The sequence below is a fragment of the Triticum aestivum genome, chromosome 4D (genome assembly GCF_018294505.1).
Source record: "Triticum aestivum cultivar Chinese Spring chromosome 4D, IWGSC CS RefSeq v2.1, whole genome shotgun sequence".
NCBI classification, from domain to species: domain Eukaryota; kingdom Viridiplantae; phylum Streptophyta; class Magnoliopsida; order Poales; family Poaceae; genus Triticum; species Triticum aestivum.
This window is the reverse complement of record NC_057805.1, coordinates 487,185,376-487,201,513: the sequence shown is the minus strand read 5'-3', so window position 1 is coordinate 487,201,513 and position 16,138 is coordinate 487,185,376. Positions and strand designations below refer to the sequence as shown.

Below are 16,138 nucleotides of genomic sequence, written 5' to 3'. Positions count from 1 at the left end.
TAGATGCAGCAAAAAATGCCATGTTGGACTTGTTATATACAACAAAAATTGCCATGTCAATGGAAGAAAAAAAACTAAGTTTTACCGTCTGAGTAGTACACATGATGACAAAAATAGAAAACACATAATATATGTGTCATGGCAAAAAAATTCTCTATTTGTCATGGCAAAAGGCATGACTTTTTGTACGGTCACATGGCAAATTTATGGAAATTTCCTATTTAACATAGCAAGGTGTATATATTTGTCAAAAAAAGGTTGCATGTCAAATTAAAAAAATGATTGTTAATTAATCAAAATCATGCCAAATAGACATGTGTGACAAAATTTGCCTTTCTCCCTATGGTAGTAAAAATTGCCAATCCGTAAGATTTGCATGTCACAAATCCACATTTGCATGTGTTGCCAATTCGCGTTTAGCAAAAATGTTTGTGATGGTCACATGGCAACTTAAAAAAAGGATGTAGTTAACTAAATATGCATTATCACCATATCATGGTTTGGGTTATACATATTTTCCATGAGTTTACTCTAAAAGTTGCCACCCCCAACACTTGTATAACGCAACCAAGCTACAAAATGACACTATATGCTAAAACAAAATATGGTATCTATAAAAATGCTATGCATGCAACTATGTTGAGCAAGACCGGTTGGATTGAATTGATAAGCTACTGTCAAATATACAAACACGTGAATACACAATAGCCATGGCAATACATATATGTTTTGGATTTAACAAAATGTTCCTCCCTAAAAATCATGAAAAGATTGCCATGAGAACAAACAATTAAGTTGTAATCACAAAAGGAATTTGCCATGGCAAAAATGTTGATACTTGCAAAAATGTTGAGGCATGGGAAACGTAGATACAATTTTTCCATGGCAAAAAACTCGAGACATGGGAAAATTTGAGGGAGCCATGGCAATTTTGCCAATCTACTGGAATGTAAGGGAGCAAAAACCGGAGGTCCAATTTTGCCACGGCCATGTGGTGTGCCTCTATGTGCGTGTGTGTGCTCCCGCATGCATGTGGTGTGAAATGCATGTGAAATGGGGGGGGGGGGTGAGCTCGTTCATATGGCCATGTCTAAAAGCTCGGTGCCCGCGAAATAGGCGACTATGACGATGAACTGAGGGGGGGTGAAGGGGAAATGAGGTGGCTTACGTGGACAGTGACCCAGCCCGAGCCTCGCCACTCACCGCCAGGGTGGTGTCTGCTCCATCTTGTCTTTGGCTAACACGGACATTGAAGACAACGCCACTCGCATGCGAGGCCGGGTGGCTGCTGCACCTCCTCCCCCTTCTCCTCTGGCTCCGGCAACCTCCTTCTCCTCTGCTCAACCTGGCTTCTCACAGAGAAGAACAACGACGACCGGCAACCCGAGCGATGGGGTGGAATGAAATAGGGTGTTCTGGAGATAGGGGATAAGGATAGGCTGGGGGGAGGGGGGTTGTATGTCGACGTGTTGCCACTCGGTGTCAAGAAGTACCTCCATTCTTTTTTAGAAGAGCCAACTACTTCCTTTGTTGTTCGGGCCGCGGTGGAGGCGGCCCTCACGTCCATAAGAAATCTGGGCTCCTTTTGAGCCCACCTAAATCACTTTCAAGCCCAGAAGATAAGAGCCCAGCTTAAACGGTCGCTGACACCGGCCTATCCTCTCGGCTTCCGGCGCGGCGCGGCGAGGACGACGCGATGCCACCACCGTCTCTCCCGCTCCTCCTCCCCTTCTCCTCCCCATTCCTCCACCCTCTCCCCACCTCCGCCTCCCGCCTCCGCAGATCCCTCTCCCTCTCCCTCTCCCCGTGCCCCCGTCCGCTCGCCTCCCCTTCCCCCTCGTTCGCCGTCGCCGCCGTCAACGACGACGACTACGACTACGACGACGATGTCGTCCTCGGCGACTGCCTCGTGTTCGAGGACGAGGCCTTCGAGGCCCCCGACCTCGACATCGGCCGCCCGTCCCCTCGCCCCAGCCGGGCGGCCCGTGGCGGGGGCAGCCTGGTGCCGGAGCGGTGGAAGGACGCCGTGGAGGAGATCAACCTGACGAAGAAGGAGAAGCGCCGCATCGCGCACGGGCTGCGCTTCGGGAGCCGCCTCGACCGCCGGGTGCCCTCCGCCGTGGCCGCCCCCGACGAGTACCGCGCGTACCGCGAGGGGAGGCTGGACGCCGAGCTCGGCCACGGCGCGCGCGACTACCTGGTGTCGCCGCTCGAGAGCAAGTCCCGCGCGTACAGTGAGGTGAGGCTGGACACGGAGCCCGGGCGCGCCGTGCGCGACCACGTCGAGCCGCTCGAGGAGAAGCCCCGCGCGCCGGAGAAGGTGGAGGCTCCGCCGCCTCCGCCTCCCGGGACACGCGCGGCGCCCAGGAATCCTAGGACGGCGATGGACTCGGTCGGTCTTGAGGACATCGCGGAGCTGTTTAATAGTAGCCAGTATGTGCCAGGCGAGACGGAGGATGGCAACAGCGCGAGAAGTGAGTTCCACAACTTCTGTTTTGCTAATACTAAATTTTGTTTCAGAATCCTTTCCATTGTTGATAATGTGAGCTATTATTGAACAGTAGGCGAATTACAGAAATGTTGCGTGGTAGTGTAGCAATTAGCCAAGTAAATCAACCCTGTGCTAGAAACAAAGCCGAATGAAGTAAATATACTGAATCTTCCTTCAGGATGGTTTGCTGAAAATGTGAGCTGTCATTGAACAGTAGGCGGGTTATTTTGCAAGCGGAATTTTCCATTTAATAAACCAATTAGCCAATTAGAATTTATGTGTTGGGACAAAGCCAAAGGAAGTAAAAACAAGCATGTTGTTTGACTATTGCAAATTTATTCTGCTGCACCAGAGGGCACAGTACTAAACTGAAGTTATTGGAGAAATTTGCAATCTCTTATCCCTGGTTGATTGTCTCCAGCGGCAATCCATTATGCATTATCTGCACTCCGAATGCCACGTTATGAATTTGTTGGTACTGAATGTACTGACTTTGACCAAATGCTCAGAATAACACTTCGAAATTATACGACTTACGTTAATGCCCAAACGCTTCAAAGATAGTCAGCTTACGTTGCCCAAACGCTTCAAAGTTGGTCTACTTACATTGCCCAAACTCATGATATAAAACCTTGAGCACTGATATTATTGTTATTGGTAAGTATCCGTGACGCTGAGTATCATACTATATAATCTTAACTTCTAGTTAGCTGATACCATGGGATGTTTTGACTGCTTAAATTCTTTGGCCAATAAAACTACAATTAATCGAATAATAGGTGAGTTAAGTTATACAAATTGATACCATGGGATGTAATTTTGAAAGAACATTCTTATGATTGTGATTTTCAAATTTTGTAATCACTAGCGCAATATTATAACAAGTGCAAACTTTAACTATCAAAATGCACTGTGCATTTTGAAACAGAGTAACAGACTGATAGTACTACAATTTTAGAGGCTATTCCAACTCATTTGAGAAATCTATGTCACTTCCAGTGTGGTATATTAGAAAAGAAAAGTGTGATGTATTTGGGATCAAGTGTACTCAGTCTGGCACAACTTCTATATGCTGTTTTTTTTGTGCGGATCAACTTCTATATGCTGTATAGTTCTTCTAACGCTGCAGTTGTTCCTATGAATAATCTTTCATTACTTTAGGTCGCCGGAAGCTGTTCACGGATGAGGAAAAGGTTCTTCTGAACAGGAGATTACCTGATCTGGAAGGTGCTGCTTCTGTAAGTGGTTCCTGTTCAGAGTATTTTAGCTGCTGTTAAGTCATTTTAGCCGTCATTCAGTTTTAGGAACAGTCAATGTGCTCCTGGTATTTTAGCCTTGCTAACATATTGTCTCGTAACATCCATGCATGTTCTGCCTCATGGCCTATGTCTGATGGTATTTGCTACTGCCATGTTAGCTCCTCTGCAATATCTGCACATTGACAGTTGATACACCTTGTGTCTTCTTGTAGAGTAAGTGGCTGCCACTTCACACCCTTGCTGCATCAGGAGACTTCTATCTATTGGACAATCTTCTGAAACATAAGGTGGATGTAAATGCACTTGATAAGGTAATTTCTTCTCCAGATGTTGAGCTATCTCATCATAAGCAGATACACGCGTAGAAGGCATGGTATCTTTGTGATATCTTGTTACCATTATTGACCTTTTCTGGTCTCCTCAGGATGGTTTGCCAGCAATTCATAAAGCAATTATTTCGAAGAAGCATGCTATCATCAACTATCTCTTAAGGAATTCAGCAAATCCATCCGTCTATGATAGAGTGAGTATATCCTATGTTTACATATCTTTGAAACAGTTTTAAATAGCAAATTCCAGGAATGTTCTGTTATATTACATGTGGTTAATCTTGGATTATATGGTGATGTTGTTTGCTTTCATGATGGAGTTAATCTTGAATAATATGTTTGATGTTGTTTGTTTTCAGTTTTTTTCTTTACATATTTGCATTGGTTCTTCTATTTTGTGTTAAGGTATATCGCTTCCTGTAGGCATTACTGCAGCAGGTTGCGCTTCTAGATTCCTTCTGTATTTGTTTTTTTAATTCCATGAACTCAACGATGCAACTTTGGTGTTACAGGATGGTGCAACCCTAATGCATTATGCTGTCCAAACAGCATGCAATCAGACTATAAAAACTCTGTTGCTCTACAATGTTAATATCAATCGCCCAGATGACGTATGTTAAGCTCAAGAATTATCTCTTCTTGTCTTGTCTTGTCTTGTTTTCTTATGGTTTAACTGCTTTAACTTGTTCAATTCTCAGTATGGCTGGACACCGTTGCATCTAGCCGTGCAAACACAGAGAACCGATATTGTGAGGCTACTCTTACTAAAAGGTGCTGATAGAACGTTGAAAAATCAAGTAAGTAATTTGTGATTTTTTTTACTATTTCACAAATGTTTAAGTAAGAACAAATGAACTGCTTTCAAGCTCATTTCACATAACTTACCTACTTCTCTAACGATATCAGGTTCCCAGCCCAATCTTGTTTATGATCCATCTGTCTTCCACTAAATAGGAAAGTAAATTTGTTTTATGATTACCACAGGATGGATTGACTCCTTTGGACTTGTGCCTCCGATTGGGTCATGATGTGAGGACATATGAGCTTATCAAATTACTCAAAAACTTCCGAATATCAAAGCAGCATAACTCGTTTTAACTCATGGATGGTGTTCGGCCCTATCAAAGTCACTGAAGTTTATTACTAGTGTTGGACTAGCTGAGATGCAACTTCCTGCTGCGCATGACGGAATTGCTTCCAGTTGCAGATAGGTATGATCAATCACATTTGAAGCATTTTTGCTATTTTGTTGATCTGACTATAAGCAGCTGCAACAGAACACGTTTGCTGCTGGAGGGAAACGAACTACCTGGGTTATTTTCTATCCACGAAAACTGGAAAGCAAATCTTTTCACAAGGAAAAGGTTGATGATGCAGAAAGATTAGAAGTAGCCACTGGACCGTCACAAACTATAGATAGACCAGTCACTGTTGCCAGATAATTTAGGTAAGATCTGTAAGTTTAGAATGACACTATCTTCTTTTCTGGGCCGTTGGGATATTTTTTGGCCATAATTATAGCGTCACACAATACCAATATTCATAAAAATCTTGCTGCTATACAGGCTTATCTCCTTTATGTCAGTCTATACCATAGATGTTAGCTCGTTACCGTCTAAAAATGCATGTTTTGGAAAATACCATCACATGTATGGTTTGATACCTCAAAGTCTTGCTGATGGTGATCTGAGACATCTTCTACCCTAGGAACAATTCAAGTTATTATTAATTCAGTTTGCCTGCCGAGCAGAAAAGTAGGACAATATATATTTTTTGATCAACAGGGAGCCCATCAAGGGCCCCCCAGTTCCATTAAAATGAAATCAGGAAGTACATAGACTGATATAAGATATAACAGTAAAGCAGCACATGTCGCTCCTCTGAAAAGTTTGGTGAACAGATTGCAATACAGGAGAGAACTCTCAGACAGTTTCAGGCAGCTCCAGCACAGGTCGTTGATCAATTCAGGTTCCATGCGCAGCTTCTTCAGTGGTGTGAGAGCCTGGGGCGACAGAGCAAGGCTCCAGGATGAACGCCGGTTTGGCTTCCAGGGAAGATCTCCATGAGCTGAACATGCGAGAAGTTAGCAGGCCACTCGCGTTCTTCAGTGACTAGCTGTTTGGAGCATTTCCCTAGAAGGTCCAGAGAAATCCTATGAAGGCCAGCATCATCATGTAGACTCCATTCCAGCTGTGAGGGCACCCTCAGCAAATGGAAGATGCGATGACAGAATCTGTCTTTCGAAGGGATCATGCTCTCCATGTAGAGGCTTTTCCAATTCCTGGTAGTTCTCAGAATTAGCCACCAGACCTGCTTAAGGTCAAGCCAGCTACGGTTGTTATACCGTTCCTATACTTCCAGTGACCAAAGAATGCAAGCAGTAATAGAGTTCAGAAGAGCATGCCTTTTGTTGTCCAATTAGAATGTAGCAATGGATTCATAAGTGCTCCCAATATGTCTACCAAAGTATTCAGAGACTGTTCCAAATGCATTTGGCCACAAACATCAAAGAACAAATGCTTGATAGATTCTAGTTCAGAACAGAAATCACAATCTTCTGGCTTGTTTAGAATGTGTTTATTCAGGCTGCCCCTTCTCATGAGTTCATTATGTGAAAAGAGCCAAGGAAAATCTGAACCCTGGGGGGGGGGGGGGGGGGGGGGGGTCTATCTGTTTAACACATGTAAAGTTCATAATAGCGTAGATGGAGCTAGAGGAGTAAATTCCATTGCTAGTGTACATCCACCTAAGAGAATCCTCTTCATCCTGGAAGGTACCACTTCTAGCAATTTCTTCTAGCCCAAACCATTGATTCGGCATGGCACGGGTAAGAGTTCTCCTAAAAGAGACTTTCAGAGTAGTGCCATCCCAGAGTTCAGAAATTGTGGCCTTCTGCTCACAGCAAATGGAAATACAAGTTGCAGTACTGAATAGCAAGTGGAGTGGTACCAAACCAGTTGTCCTCCTCGAATTGAATTTTATGACAATTGTGTCATGTCGCCTGTATCCAAACTTAATTGTACTTACAACACCTAGGAACCCCTTCCAAAATCGGACATCTTTAGGCTGTGGTTAAGATACTGGGGGAGGATGTGTTATACTTAAAGTCTATAATGGTTTTCCATAGGGAATTATTTATATAGATTGTATCTCTTGAGCGAGACACAGGTTGAGGTCTTGTAGGTTGGGGATGCCTAGTCCTCCAAATTCTCTTCTCATACATATCAAGTGCCAATTGGCAAGATGCAGCCTCCTATTTCCATGAAAGTCATTCCAGAGACGATGGCAGACAATGTGCCATCTGGGAGTTGATCATCTCCATGGCCCACTTTGGGAATTTAAAGGTGAGAAAATAAACTAGGATGCTAGCTAGGCAAGCCTTGATGAGCATTAGTCTAGCAGCATAAGATAGCAGCCTGCCCCTCCAGCCAGCCATCCTTTTGATGATTTTATCTACTACATGTTGGGCATCCTCTCTCTTAAGCTTCTCATGGTGGAGGGGAGGGGTACACCAAGATACTTAATTGGGAAATTCCCCAGTGAACAATAGAAAATGTCCTTGAAGGGTTGCACCTCCAACTCTTGCAAGTGAATTGGATGAGTTTACTTTTACAGTAGGTAATTCTCATCCCAAACACTTCTTCAAAGCAAGCCAGGACAAATTTCAAGTTTGTTGCAAGATCTATGCCATTATCAACTAAGAGAGTGGCGTCATCAGCATAATGGAGGCAATCCCCCCACACTACCACCACCACCACTAATATCTAGATCTAGATCTCTGCTTATCTTTGGTCTCCTCCTGGAGCCAAATCTTCTGAATCTCAGTGCGCTAGTAAACTTCCTTCCTTCTTGTTCAGAAACTGAGGGTTCAACATATTTAACTTTGATATCTAAAATATCATATTCAGCCAAGAGATAACCCTCGAGGTTTCTATGCTCAGCCTCAATATTTCTACTCTAACCTCTAATTGTCTTCCTAAACCTCCTCACCTTTTCTTGCCAAACATCAATGGCTTTGAAACTTTTGATGGGAGCATCCCAGGATGTAGCCACTGTCTTTGAAATTCTCTCTAAGGAGCCAGCATTTCTCAAACTTTATACCCTGAGGATTTTGGTACTCTCCCCACACCAGATTCACACAGAATTGGTGTGCTGTTGCTACCAATCTTTGACGAGGCTTGAAAGGAGTAGTACAATGTTGCTTCCCATTGCTTGACAAATAACCGGGAAAATACCTTCAGAGATGCATGCAGAAATTTCAGACATGACACGACAATTCCATCAGAAATTTCGTCAGATTTTAGTTATGACACGAGCGGCGTCATGACAGTTCTTCTAATTTGAACTTTTATATGTGTGGGCGTGGCTCGCGTGCCTGGTCCCTGTGCCGACCGTTCTTTGGTCCAGGGTAAAGACTGACATAAATTCAATTCCGTTTGTGCAGATCCTTTAAGCGGACCATGTTATATGTACAAACATCGGCGGGACCCGCCGTAGCATAATAACTGGCGTCCTTGTTCGGTTTCTTGTCCTTATCAATGGAGTATTTGCTTCTCTTTGCTGTGCATCAATGCACTTCAATTTCGAACATCTCACCTAGGACCCCCTTCCAAAATCCGGACATATTTATGCTGTGGCTGGAGAAGATATTGGGGAGAGGTTATACTTAAAGCCTATAATGGTTTTCCACAGGAATTATTACTATGGATGTATCTCTCGAGCGAGGACCCTAGGAGACACAGGTTGAGGTCTTGTAGGTTTGGGATTCCCAGCCGTCCAAACTCTTTTCTCATACTCCCTTTGTAAAGAAATATATGATCGTTTAGGTCACTATATTAGTGATCTAAACAATCTATATTTCTTTACAGAGGGAGTACATATCAAGTGCCAATTGGCAAGATGCAGCTTCCTATTTCCATCAAAGTCATTGCAGAGACAATGTGCCATCTGCTAGTTCGTCTCCTGGGCCCACTTTAGGAATTTAAAGGAGAGAAGATAATGGGGATGGTAGGTGGGCAATCCTTGATGAGCTTTAGTTTAGCAGCATAACAGAGCAGCCTGCCCCTCGAGCTAGCCATTCTTTTGATGGTTTTATCTACTACAGGTTGGACATCCTCTCTGTTAAGCTTATGATGGTGGATGGGTACAACAAGATACAGTAATTAATATGGCAATTCCCTGTTGCACAATAGAAAATATCCTTGAGGGCTTGTTCGGTTAATCCTCTCCCCAAGAGGATTGGAGGGGATTGGCAAGGATTGGTTCGTATTTTGACTTGTAAGAGGTTTAAATCCCCCGCAAACCCCTTCAATCCACTCGGATTCACACGCAACCGAACAGGGCCTGAAAGGGTTGCACCTTCAGCTCTTCCAAGTGAATTGGGATGACCCGGATGAGTGTACTTTTACAGTAGAAAATTCTCATCCGAGGCACCTATTCAAAGCAGGATGCCAGGACAAGTTTCAAGTTTGTTGCAAGATCTGTGCAATTATGAACAAATAGAATGTTGCCGGTGAACCCCCCCTCCCCCCTCGCCCCAAAAAATGATCTGATGACAGACCAAGTTAGCTGACTAGAAGAGACCTTCATTAGCACCCCATCAACTACCAATTTTAAAAAGAGGGGCGGGGGGTAGGGGGTCAGCCTGTCCGAGCCCCTTCCCAATTGTTAAAAAACCACCTTTTGTAGAGTGCAGCGTTTCGGTGCCTAGGCTCATCTGCATCCGATCAGAAAAAAATCACAAAAAGTTCAAACAAATTCAAAAAATTCCATTTTTTGCGTGGTAGAAAATTTATTGTGTGAGGCCCGCTCCAATTTTCAGATCATTTGGACATTTGAGTAGCTCTCGGCAAAAAAAGACAAATCAGGTCAAAACAGTGCATGAACAGTAAACTTTTTTACAGACACAAATTTGTCTTTTTTTTACCGAAAAAGGGTTTCACCCTGCTTTATATTATAAAGCAACCAACATCGAATACATCTGAGAGATCGAACAACATACACACTCAAGGCAAGATACAAAGGTGCCGGGCGCCGACACACCACCCCACCTACAACAATAGAGAGGTGAATGAAGCAACAACGAAGCCAAGCCTCCAAAGCGGTGCCTCCAAGAAGGATACGACCAAGGATAGCCGCCACCGCCCGATCCGCGAAGATCTGGTTTTCACCCGGAGCAAGACGACATGAGCGGGAGCGCCGCGATGGAGGCTTCGGGAAGGGTACGACGTCAACGGTCGCCGCAACCGTCGGCCAGTCAAAGAACTGGGCAAGTGGTGTACCCCGACGCTCACACCCCACCATCGCACCCTAACTCCGTCAACCACTCGCAACCACGCCACCCGCGAGGCCATGGTTGCCCGTCCGCACTTGAGACGCACACTCTGCCCACAAACGCCGCGCCTCCCGCCACCAGAGCCGCCGCCCTGCAACCAGACAACCCCGAGACCTAGACAAAGTCCCCGGCTATGGACCAACCGATGGCCCTCGACCGACAGATCCACCCGCAGACGCTCCGCCGGTAGATCTGCGCCAACCCGCCCGCGGCTAAGGAACGGGGGAGAAAGGGGAGCGGACAAATCCGGACTGGCACACCCCGTGCCGGCGACAGGTGCGCGACCGCATCGAGGCCACCCATCCCTCCAACCAAGCTCCCCGCCGAAGAGGAGGAAAAAGGGAAGGAGGAGCGGACGCATCCGGACCGCAAATGTGCCGGCAACAGGTGGTGCGACCACACCGAGGCCACCCATCCCTCCTACCAAGCTCCCCCGCGAGCACCCCCATGTCGCCCCACCATGGTAGCTGGCACATCTATCCAGAGGCCATCCGCAATCGCGCGCCCGCCAATGAGGGAAACCAAATCGATCAGCCGCCGCAGCTGAGGTAGCTCACCAGGGGGGACCTCCCGCGCCGAGCGCCGCCGTCTAGCCGCAAGGGCCCGACTAGACGAGGGCCGCTCACCTCCACCACTGTCGTGCCGCCCCCTCACCATCGCGCCACGGCGAGAGAGCTGCCCGCGGCCTAGGCCGCCGACAGCGACAAAGGGCGAATCTGGACACGCCGCCACGAAGTTGCCGCGCCGTCACCACCCCCACCAGTACTGCAATGCCGCCACCCCCACCAGAAGATCGCCACGGCAGAGGGCGGCTGCCCGCAGCCAAGGGCATCAAATTATCTACCATTATTTTTTTTGGAATTTTTTAGGATTTTTTTTATTTTTTTTATTCAGCGCGGTACCAGATGAGCTTGGGCTCAAAAGTGGACTATCGCCTTCTGTATTGTTAATCCTGACCCCAAGTCCCCAACAGAGCCTTTAGATGTTATTTGGGAAGTCCAGCCTATCCATTTGAACCCAAAGGCTTTAGGACCTACTAATTATGCCAGAAAATCTAGGTTGACTTTGTCGAAAGCTTTCCCATAGTACAACTTTAGAATAAGGCCTTTTTCCTGAGCAGAGTTCATACTGGTAGAATATTTTTGTTTAGGGATAAGTGCTAGTACAACAAAATTTGAGCCTGGAGATATCTAGTTTTCCTTTATAAAAGTTTTGAAACAGAGCAAACAAATGAGCTTTGGTCACATCTCAGAACAGAAGTGCTGATAGAACATAAAGGAGAGACCATCCGGGGTAGGGGCACCATCTAAGTATAAACCAAAGACTGCCTTTTTAATCTCAGCTTCACTTAAGGGAGCTTGAAGGGGCTTTGAGTTCTTCTCCATAATCCAGCCATGAGATCAGCTTTGACTTTTCTAACCTCAGCCCCAATATTTCTACTCCAAGCCTCTTCCTAAATCTCCTCACCTTTTCAAACAATTCAAAAAAAAAACTTGACAAGGGTTGAAAGATGGCTAAATGAGTACAGTACGTACAATATTGCTTCTCATAACTTCATAAATATGCCCTGAAAACAGCTTCAGAGTTGCATGCATAATGCATCCCGATGATCACTGCTTCACCGCCCTTGTGTCCTCGTCAGATACGAGTTATGACACGTGCGAAGCCATGACGGTTCTTCTCTTTTATTTATTTTATATATTTTATTTATATGCGTTGGCGTGGCTCGCGTGGCTGGTCGGGTCCCTGTGCCGACCGTTGTTTGGTCCAGGGTAAAAAGCCTGGCATAAATTCAATTCCGTCTGTGCAGATCCTTTAAGCGGACCATGTTATGTTACCACAACATCGATCTCTCCCCGCAGTAGTGTTGCTCGTCCTTTTCGCTTGCAACCGGCACAGGGAAGGGAAGGTTTTACTCCTCTAACCGGCACCTAGCCGATCCCGTACGTAGAAGTAAAACTATAGCCGGATAGGGGATCGGCTAGAGTTGGCCTTAGTTCATTAAGTAGTTGTACTAAGTTGGTCTTACAGCAGCAGCACGCTTAAAACTAAGTTAGTATGAAAGCATGAAATAAAAACAAGTTTCCAGCCAGGGAGCTGTAGCGCTTCAACAGCACAAGCACAGGGAGAGCTCACCTCGCCGGCAAATCAATTCGACTCACAGCAGCAAGGTGACCAGACCTAGATGAGACCAGACTGGCACCATCGACGCGTCGTCGGAGCGGCATCATTACTGCGCCTCAACGCTCAGAGAATTGAAGTGGACGGTGGCGACGAGTTGACAGTTTTTAGCGACTGGGAGGCATGGGGGCGCGCCGGGCGTTGGATCGGAGTGGAGGAGTGAATGTGGGAATCTTTGTCTGACGACGTCGGACGAGGCCGGCCAGGCCCGTCGTGCATCTCGTCTCATCTCTCTCTCGTCTACACCTACGCTACGGGCGTGTAACGTAAATGCGGTGGCAGGGCCCTGACCAAAGTGACCATGCCCCATATTCTCTCTTCCACCGCGCGCCTGCTCTGTCGTCGTCGTCCCGTCTCTCTTGATGCCTGCCACCTCATCTACTACCCCGTCTCATTAACTTGCGTCGTTACTCCTTGGCAAGGCCCCAACCACCGGTCGCCATGCCCCTTCTTGATTTCCACCGGGGAGTCAAACACATGGATCAAAACAGCGTTCACCGGTGTAAAAGCATACGGGAAAACACATGACCTCGATGCCTCCCGGTTGAGTAGAAAGAGGTCGGAGTGTATGTTTAAATTTCTATGGAACCACGGCACAGGAATTTGGATCTAGGATTGTGAAACGCGGGAATAGAAGAACAAATTTACAAGAATCTGGCAAGGTTGCCAGTGTAAAATAGAGGATTGCAAAACACGGGAAAAACTGCAGGGGTAGTCATTTGGATGGAACACACGACCTTCATCCTTTGCAATTGAGTCTTGAAAAACAGTCTTGCTAAATCTCGGTCGGCCGAGACTTGGTTATGTTTTAGTCGATACTATATTCGTGAGATTTTACATTGAGATCCATGTAATTTTTTTGATTTTTGATTTTTTCTTTTCTCTTTTTTACATATTATGTCACTTGACTAAGACTTTAACTTAGTAAAGTCTCAGTCGGCCGAGACTTTAACTTAGTAAAGTCTCAGTCGGCCGAGACCTAGCCACACCCCTTGAAAAAAGGTTGGAGTGCATGTTCAAATTCTTAGGGAATTGAGGCGTAGGAATTTGTGTGCCACAGTTTCTTTGACCCAAGGACAATTCTTAGGAAACATTTCCAAAGAATTGGAATCCTACAAAGTTTCTACAAGCCATATAGTGGTGGGAGTAGCATCGTCATTTCTCCGAATTTGTTAAGGCCTTCTTTGGTTTACAAGACTTTTGTAAGAATTTTATAGGATATGATTCCTGTAGGAAAAACTCCCTTAGAACACTTTGATTTGTAAGAATGAGTTTCTATTTCTATGCAGGAGTGGTTTATATCCTTCACATTTCAGAAGAAAAGAAAAGAAAAAAAATTAGCTCAAACTTACAGAAAAATTCCTCTCCTATGAACCAAATGACATCACCTTTTCCTATAGGAATTGAGATGCATGTGCATGTCATATCATTTCTTATGACTTTCCTACTAAATCAAAGGAGTCTTAAGTTGAGAATTGGAGTTGGATCTTTTACTGATGCTTGTAGTTTAGACTTAGTTGGGAGAAAATGGAGCGTGAATTCAGAAAACCTGAGTTTCAAAATCTTCATTTCCTATGGAAACTTCCACAGGGCAATCAGCATGGAGCAGAAGGACCCCAATGGCGGAGTGTCGAGCAGCATCTGGTTTCTGCATCTGCTGCTGCTACCACCAGGCGGCCGGTTCCATCTCTGGGCAGAAGGAGGTTGGACACCATGATGATCAACAGTGCGCATTACTAGTGTCTCTCGCTCTCTCTCTCCTTGTTCTTGTTCTTTAATTTAGGGTTTCGAATTGAATGGGAATACAACAAAGTAGCTAGGGAAAGAGTATACACGGCACGGAGGGAGAGGAGCTGGAGCATTTATTTGCATTTCATCGTGGCACCAGCACAAGTTGGAAGCTGCTGCCTGCCTAGTTAATAGTACGCTCTATAGTTATTAATACACGAGGAGATCGATCCGATCCATCCATCAACCCACCGGACCGGATGAGCAGAGAGCAGTCGAGTGGATTCCATTTTCTTTGTAGTCCTACTACAAAGTTTGAATGTGATTTTTTTTAGAGATGAAAGGAATTAAAGCAACAGAAATTCCCCATACATGCATGCAGTGTACACGTTTTGTATGTACATGCCGCTCCAAATAAATGGTTGAAGCAAAGATTTGGTCAGTTTTCCATGAACATACACTCAGACTCAGGAGTATCATCTTTTATGAAAGACAATGTTGTGTACACAAAACATTGGAGCACGTACGCGTGCAAGCATGTCACACACACTACATGCATGTTCAAACAGCAACCATCTGAACTTCTGAAGGGAGGACCTCGAAACTGAACTTGTCTGGGGCGGTGCACGCAGAAGCGGTGAAGTTTTGTACATTTCTCTGTGCGTTGCTCCAACCCTTCTTGGGAGGTTACCCTGCATGTAGATCAGTGGAGATGAGAAGTTAATGGTCATGGCATGCATGGAATTGGCACAAGATTGACATAACTTAGCAGGTGAGGGGAACTACCATACCAACATCTATATCGGCGGCGAATCACCAGCCTAGCTTGCACGTCCAGAGGATGAACACATAGATCGCATGCACACAAGGCAAACCTGGAGGAGTCACAGATCCGATCAACACACAGCACGTATGTGTTCACGATGCATGCACCAGCATGCAGTGAACATGCATGATGAGGGCTGGGTTAATAGTCGCATGACAAATGTACGGACCGATACGTACGTGTTCATGCCTGTAGCGCAGGTGAGGACGGTGTACTGGCCGACCGGCACCATGGCGGAGGGGCTAGCGAGGCGCGGCGCCATATGCGGCCGCGCAACGACGAACGGAACGAACGCATGCATGCATGAAAGATCACTAAGATATTGGCACGGCTCAATCAGAACCACCGCCGCGGATGGCTCCGGCCGGCCGGCCGGCGTGGTCTGAGTGAGTCGAGCCAACATCATAGTGACCATTTCACCCTCCTCCTCTGGGAGTTCCTCGCCATCGCTCTGCAAGGAGGAGCATGGAGGTAGAAGAGAGGGGATGCGATGGAGTGGAATGAAATGGAGGGACGGGGGAGGCGTCCAACTTTATGCAGCGGGCGGGCGAGCTCGGCTCCGGTGGTGCGGTGCGGGTGGGGAGGGGCATTCAAGTCCCCCGGCTACCAAATGAGTAAAGACAGGCTGCGGCATTAATGGAAACACGGCCCTCTCTCTGCCCCTGTCCCTCTCTCTCTAGCAGCAAGCAAGCATATCGAGCAGAGGAGACGAGGAGGAGGAGTACATGCCTGCTCGATGCATATGTAGGTGCAACGACATAAATTGAGATTCCCGGCCCTGCCCTGCCCTGCCCTGCGCGCTGCATGTGTGTGTGTGTCTGATGTTTTTGTGTGCAACGGGGGCCAGCAATATGAATTGCTCCTACGCACAGTCCTACCACTCCCCCATTCCATTCCCATGCGTGTCTCTCTTTCCTAGAGCCGTAGAGCGAGCCAGCGAGCGAGAGAGAGGGAGTACCTGCTGCTGCTAGCTGGAGGAGTGACCTAGCA

The 16,138-nt window shown here is 46.3% G+C and overlaps 2 protein-coding genes across 3 annotated transcripts; one reads left to right on the top strand and one right to left on the bottom strand.

The window, feature by feature from the left end:
* The first annotated feature begins 1,630 nt into the window (after positions 1 to 1,630).
* Positions 1,631 to 8,827, top strand: LOC123098908 (ankyrin repeat domain-containing protein, chloroplastic). Of its 2 annotated transcripts, none has more exons than XM_044520984.1 (8): positions 1,631 to 2,474; positions 3,653 to 3,729; positions 3,963 to 4,061; positions 4,175 to 4,273; positions 4,592 to 4,690; positions 4,778 to 4,876; positions 5,064 to 5,290; positions 8,524 to 8,827. In XM_044520984.1, exons 1-7 carry the CDS (start codon positions 1,697 to 1,699, stop codon positions 5,175 to 5,177), a joined length of 1,365 nt encoding a protein of 454 aa, XP_044376919.1. In that variant the 5' UTR covers positions 1,631 to 1,696; the 3' UTR covers positions 5,178 to 5,290; positions 8,524 to 8,827. The 2 variants fall into 2 exon arrangements, with proteins under 2 accessions (XP_044376919.1, XP_044376918.1); XM_044520983.1 differs by lacking the exon at positions 8,524 to 8,827 and adding an exon at positions 5,357 to 5,641 and having other exon boundaries at positions 1,633 to 2,474.
* A 5,914-nt stretch (positions 8,828 to 14,741) lies between these two features.
* Positions 14,742 to 15,917, bottom strand: LOC123100505 (uncharacterized). Its single transcript, XM_044522428.1, has 3 exons — positions 15,328 to 15,917; positions 15,114 to 15,197; positions 14,742 to 15,014 (listed from the first exon to the last, which is right to left on the bottom strand). The coding sequence occupies exons 1-3, from the start codon at positions 15,561 to 15,563 to the stop codon at positions 14,762 to 14,764; spliced, it is 573 nt and encodes a 190-aa protein (XP_044378363.1). The 5' UTR covers positions 15,564 to 15,917; the 3' UTR covers positions 14,742 to 14,761.
* Between the last annotated feature and the right edge of the window lie 221 nt (positions 15,918 to 16,138).

Excerpts from the sequence above, each read along its gene's own strand:
- LOC123098908 (XM_044520984.1), top strand. The coding sequence starts at position 1,697 with ATGCCACCACCGTCTCTCCCGCTCCTCCTCCCCTTCTCCTCCCCATTC. Across the intron at positions 3,730-3,962 it reads ATCTGGAAGGTGCTGCTTCT|AGTAAGTGGCTGCCACTTCA; the intron begins GTAAGTGGTTCC and ends GTCTTCTTGTAG. Across the intron at positions 4,274-4,591 it reads ATCCATCCGTCTATGATAGA|GATGGTGCAACCCTAATGCA; the intron begins GTGAGTATATCC and ends TTGGTGTTACAG.
- LOC123100505 (XM_044522428.1), bottom strand. The coding sequence starts at position 15,563 with ATGGTCACTATGATGTTGGCTCGACTCACTCAGACCACGCCGGCCGGC. Across the intron at positions 15,198-15,327 it reads TGCGCTACAGGCATGAACAC|GTTTGCCTTGTGTGCATGCG; the intron begins GTACGTATCGGT and ends TGACTCCTCCAG. Across the intron at positions 15,015-15,113 it reads CGCCGCCGATATAGATGTTG|GGTAACCTCCCAAGAAGGGT; the intron begins GTATGGTAGTTC and ends ATCTACATGCAG.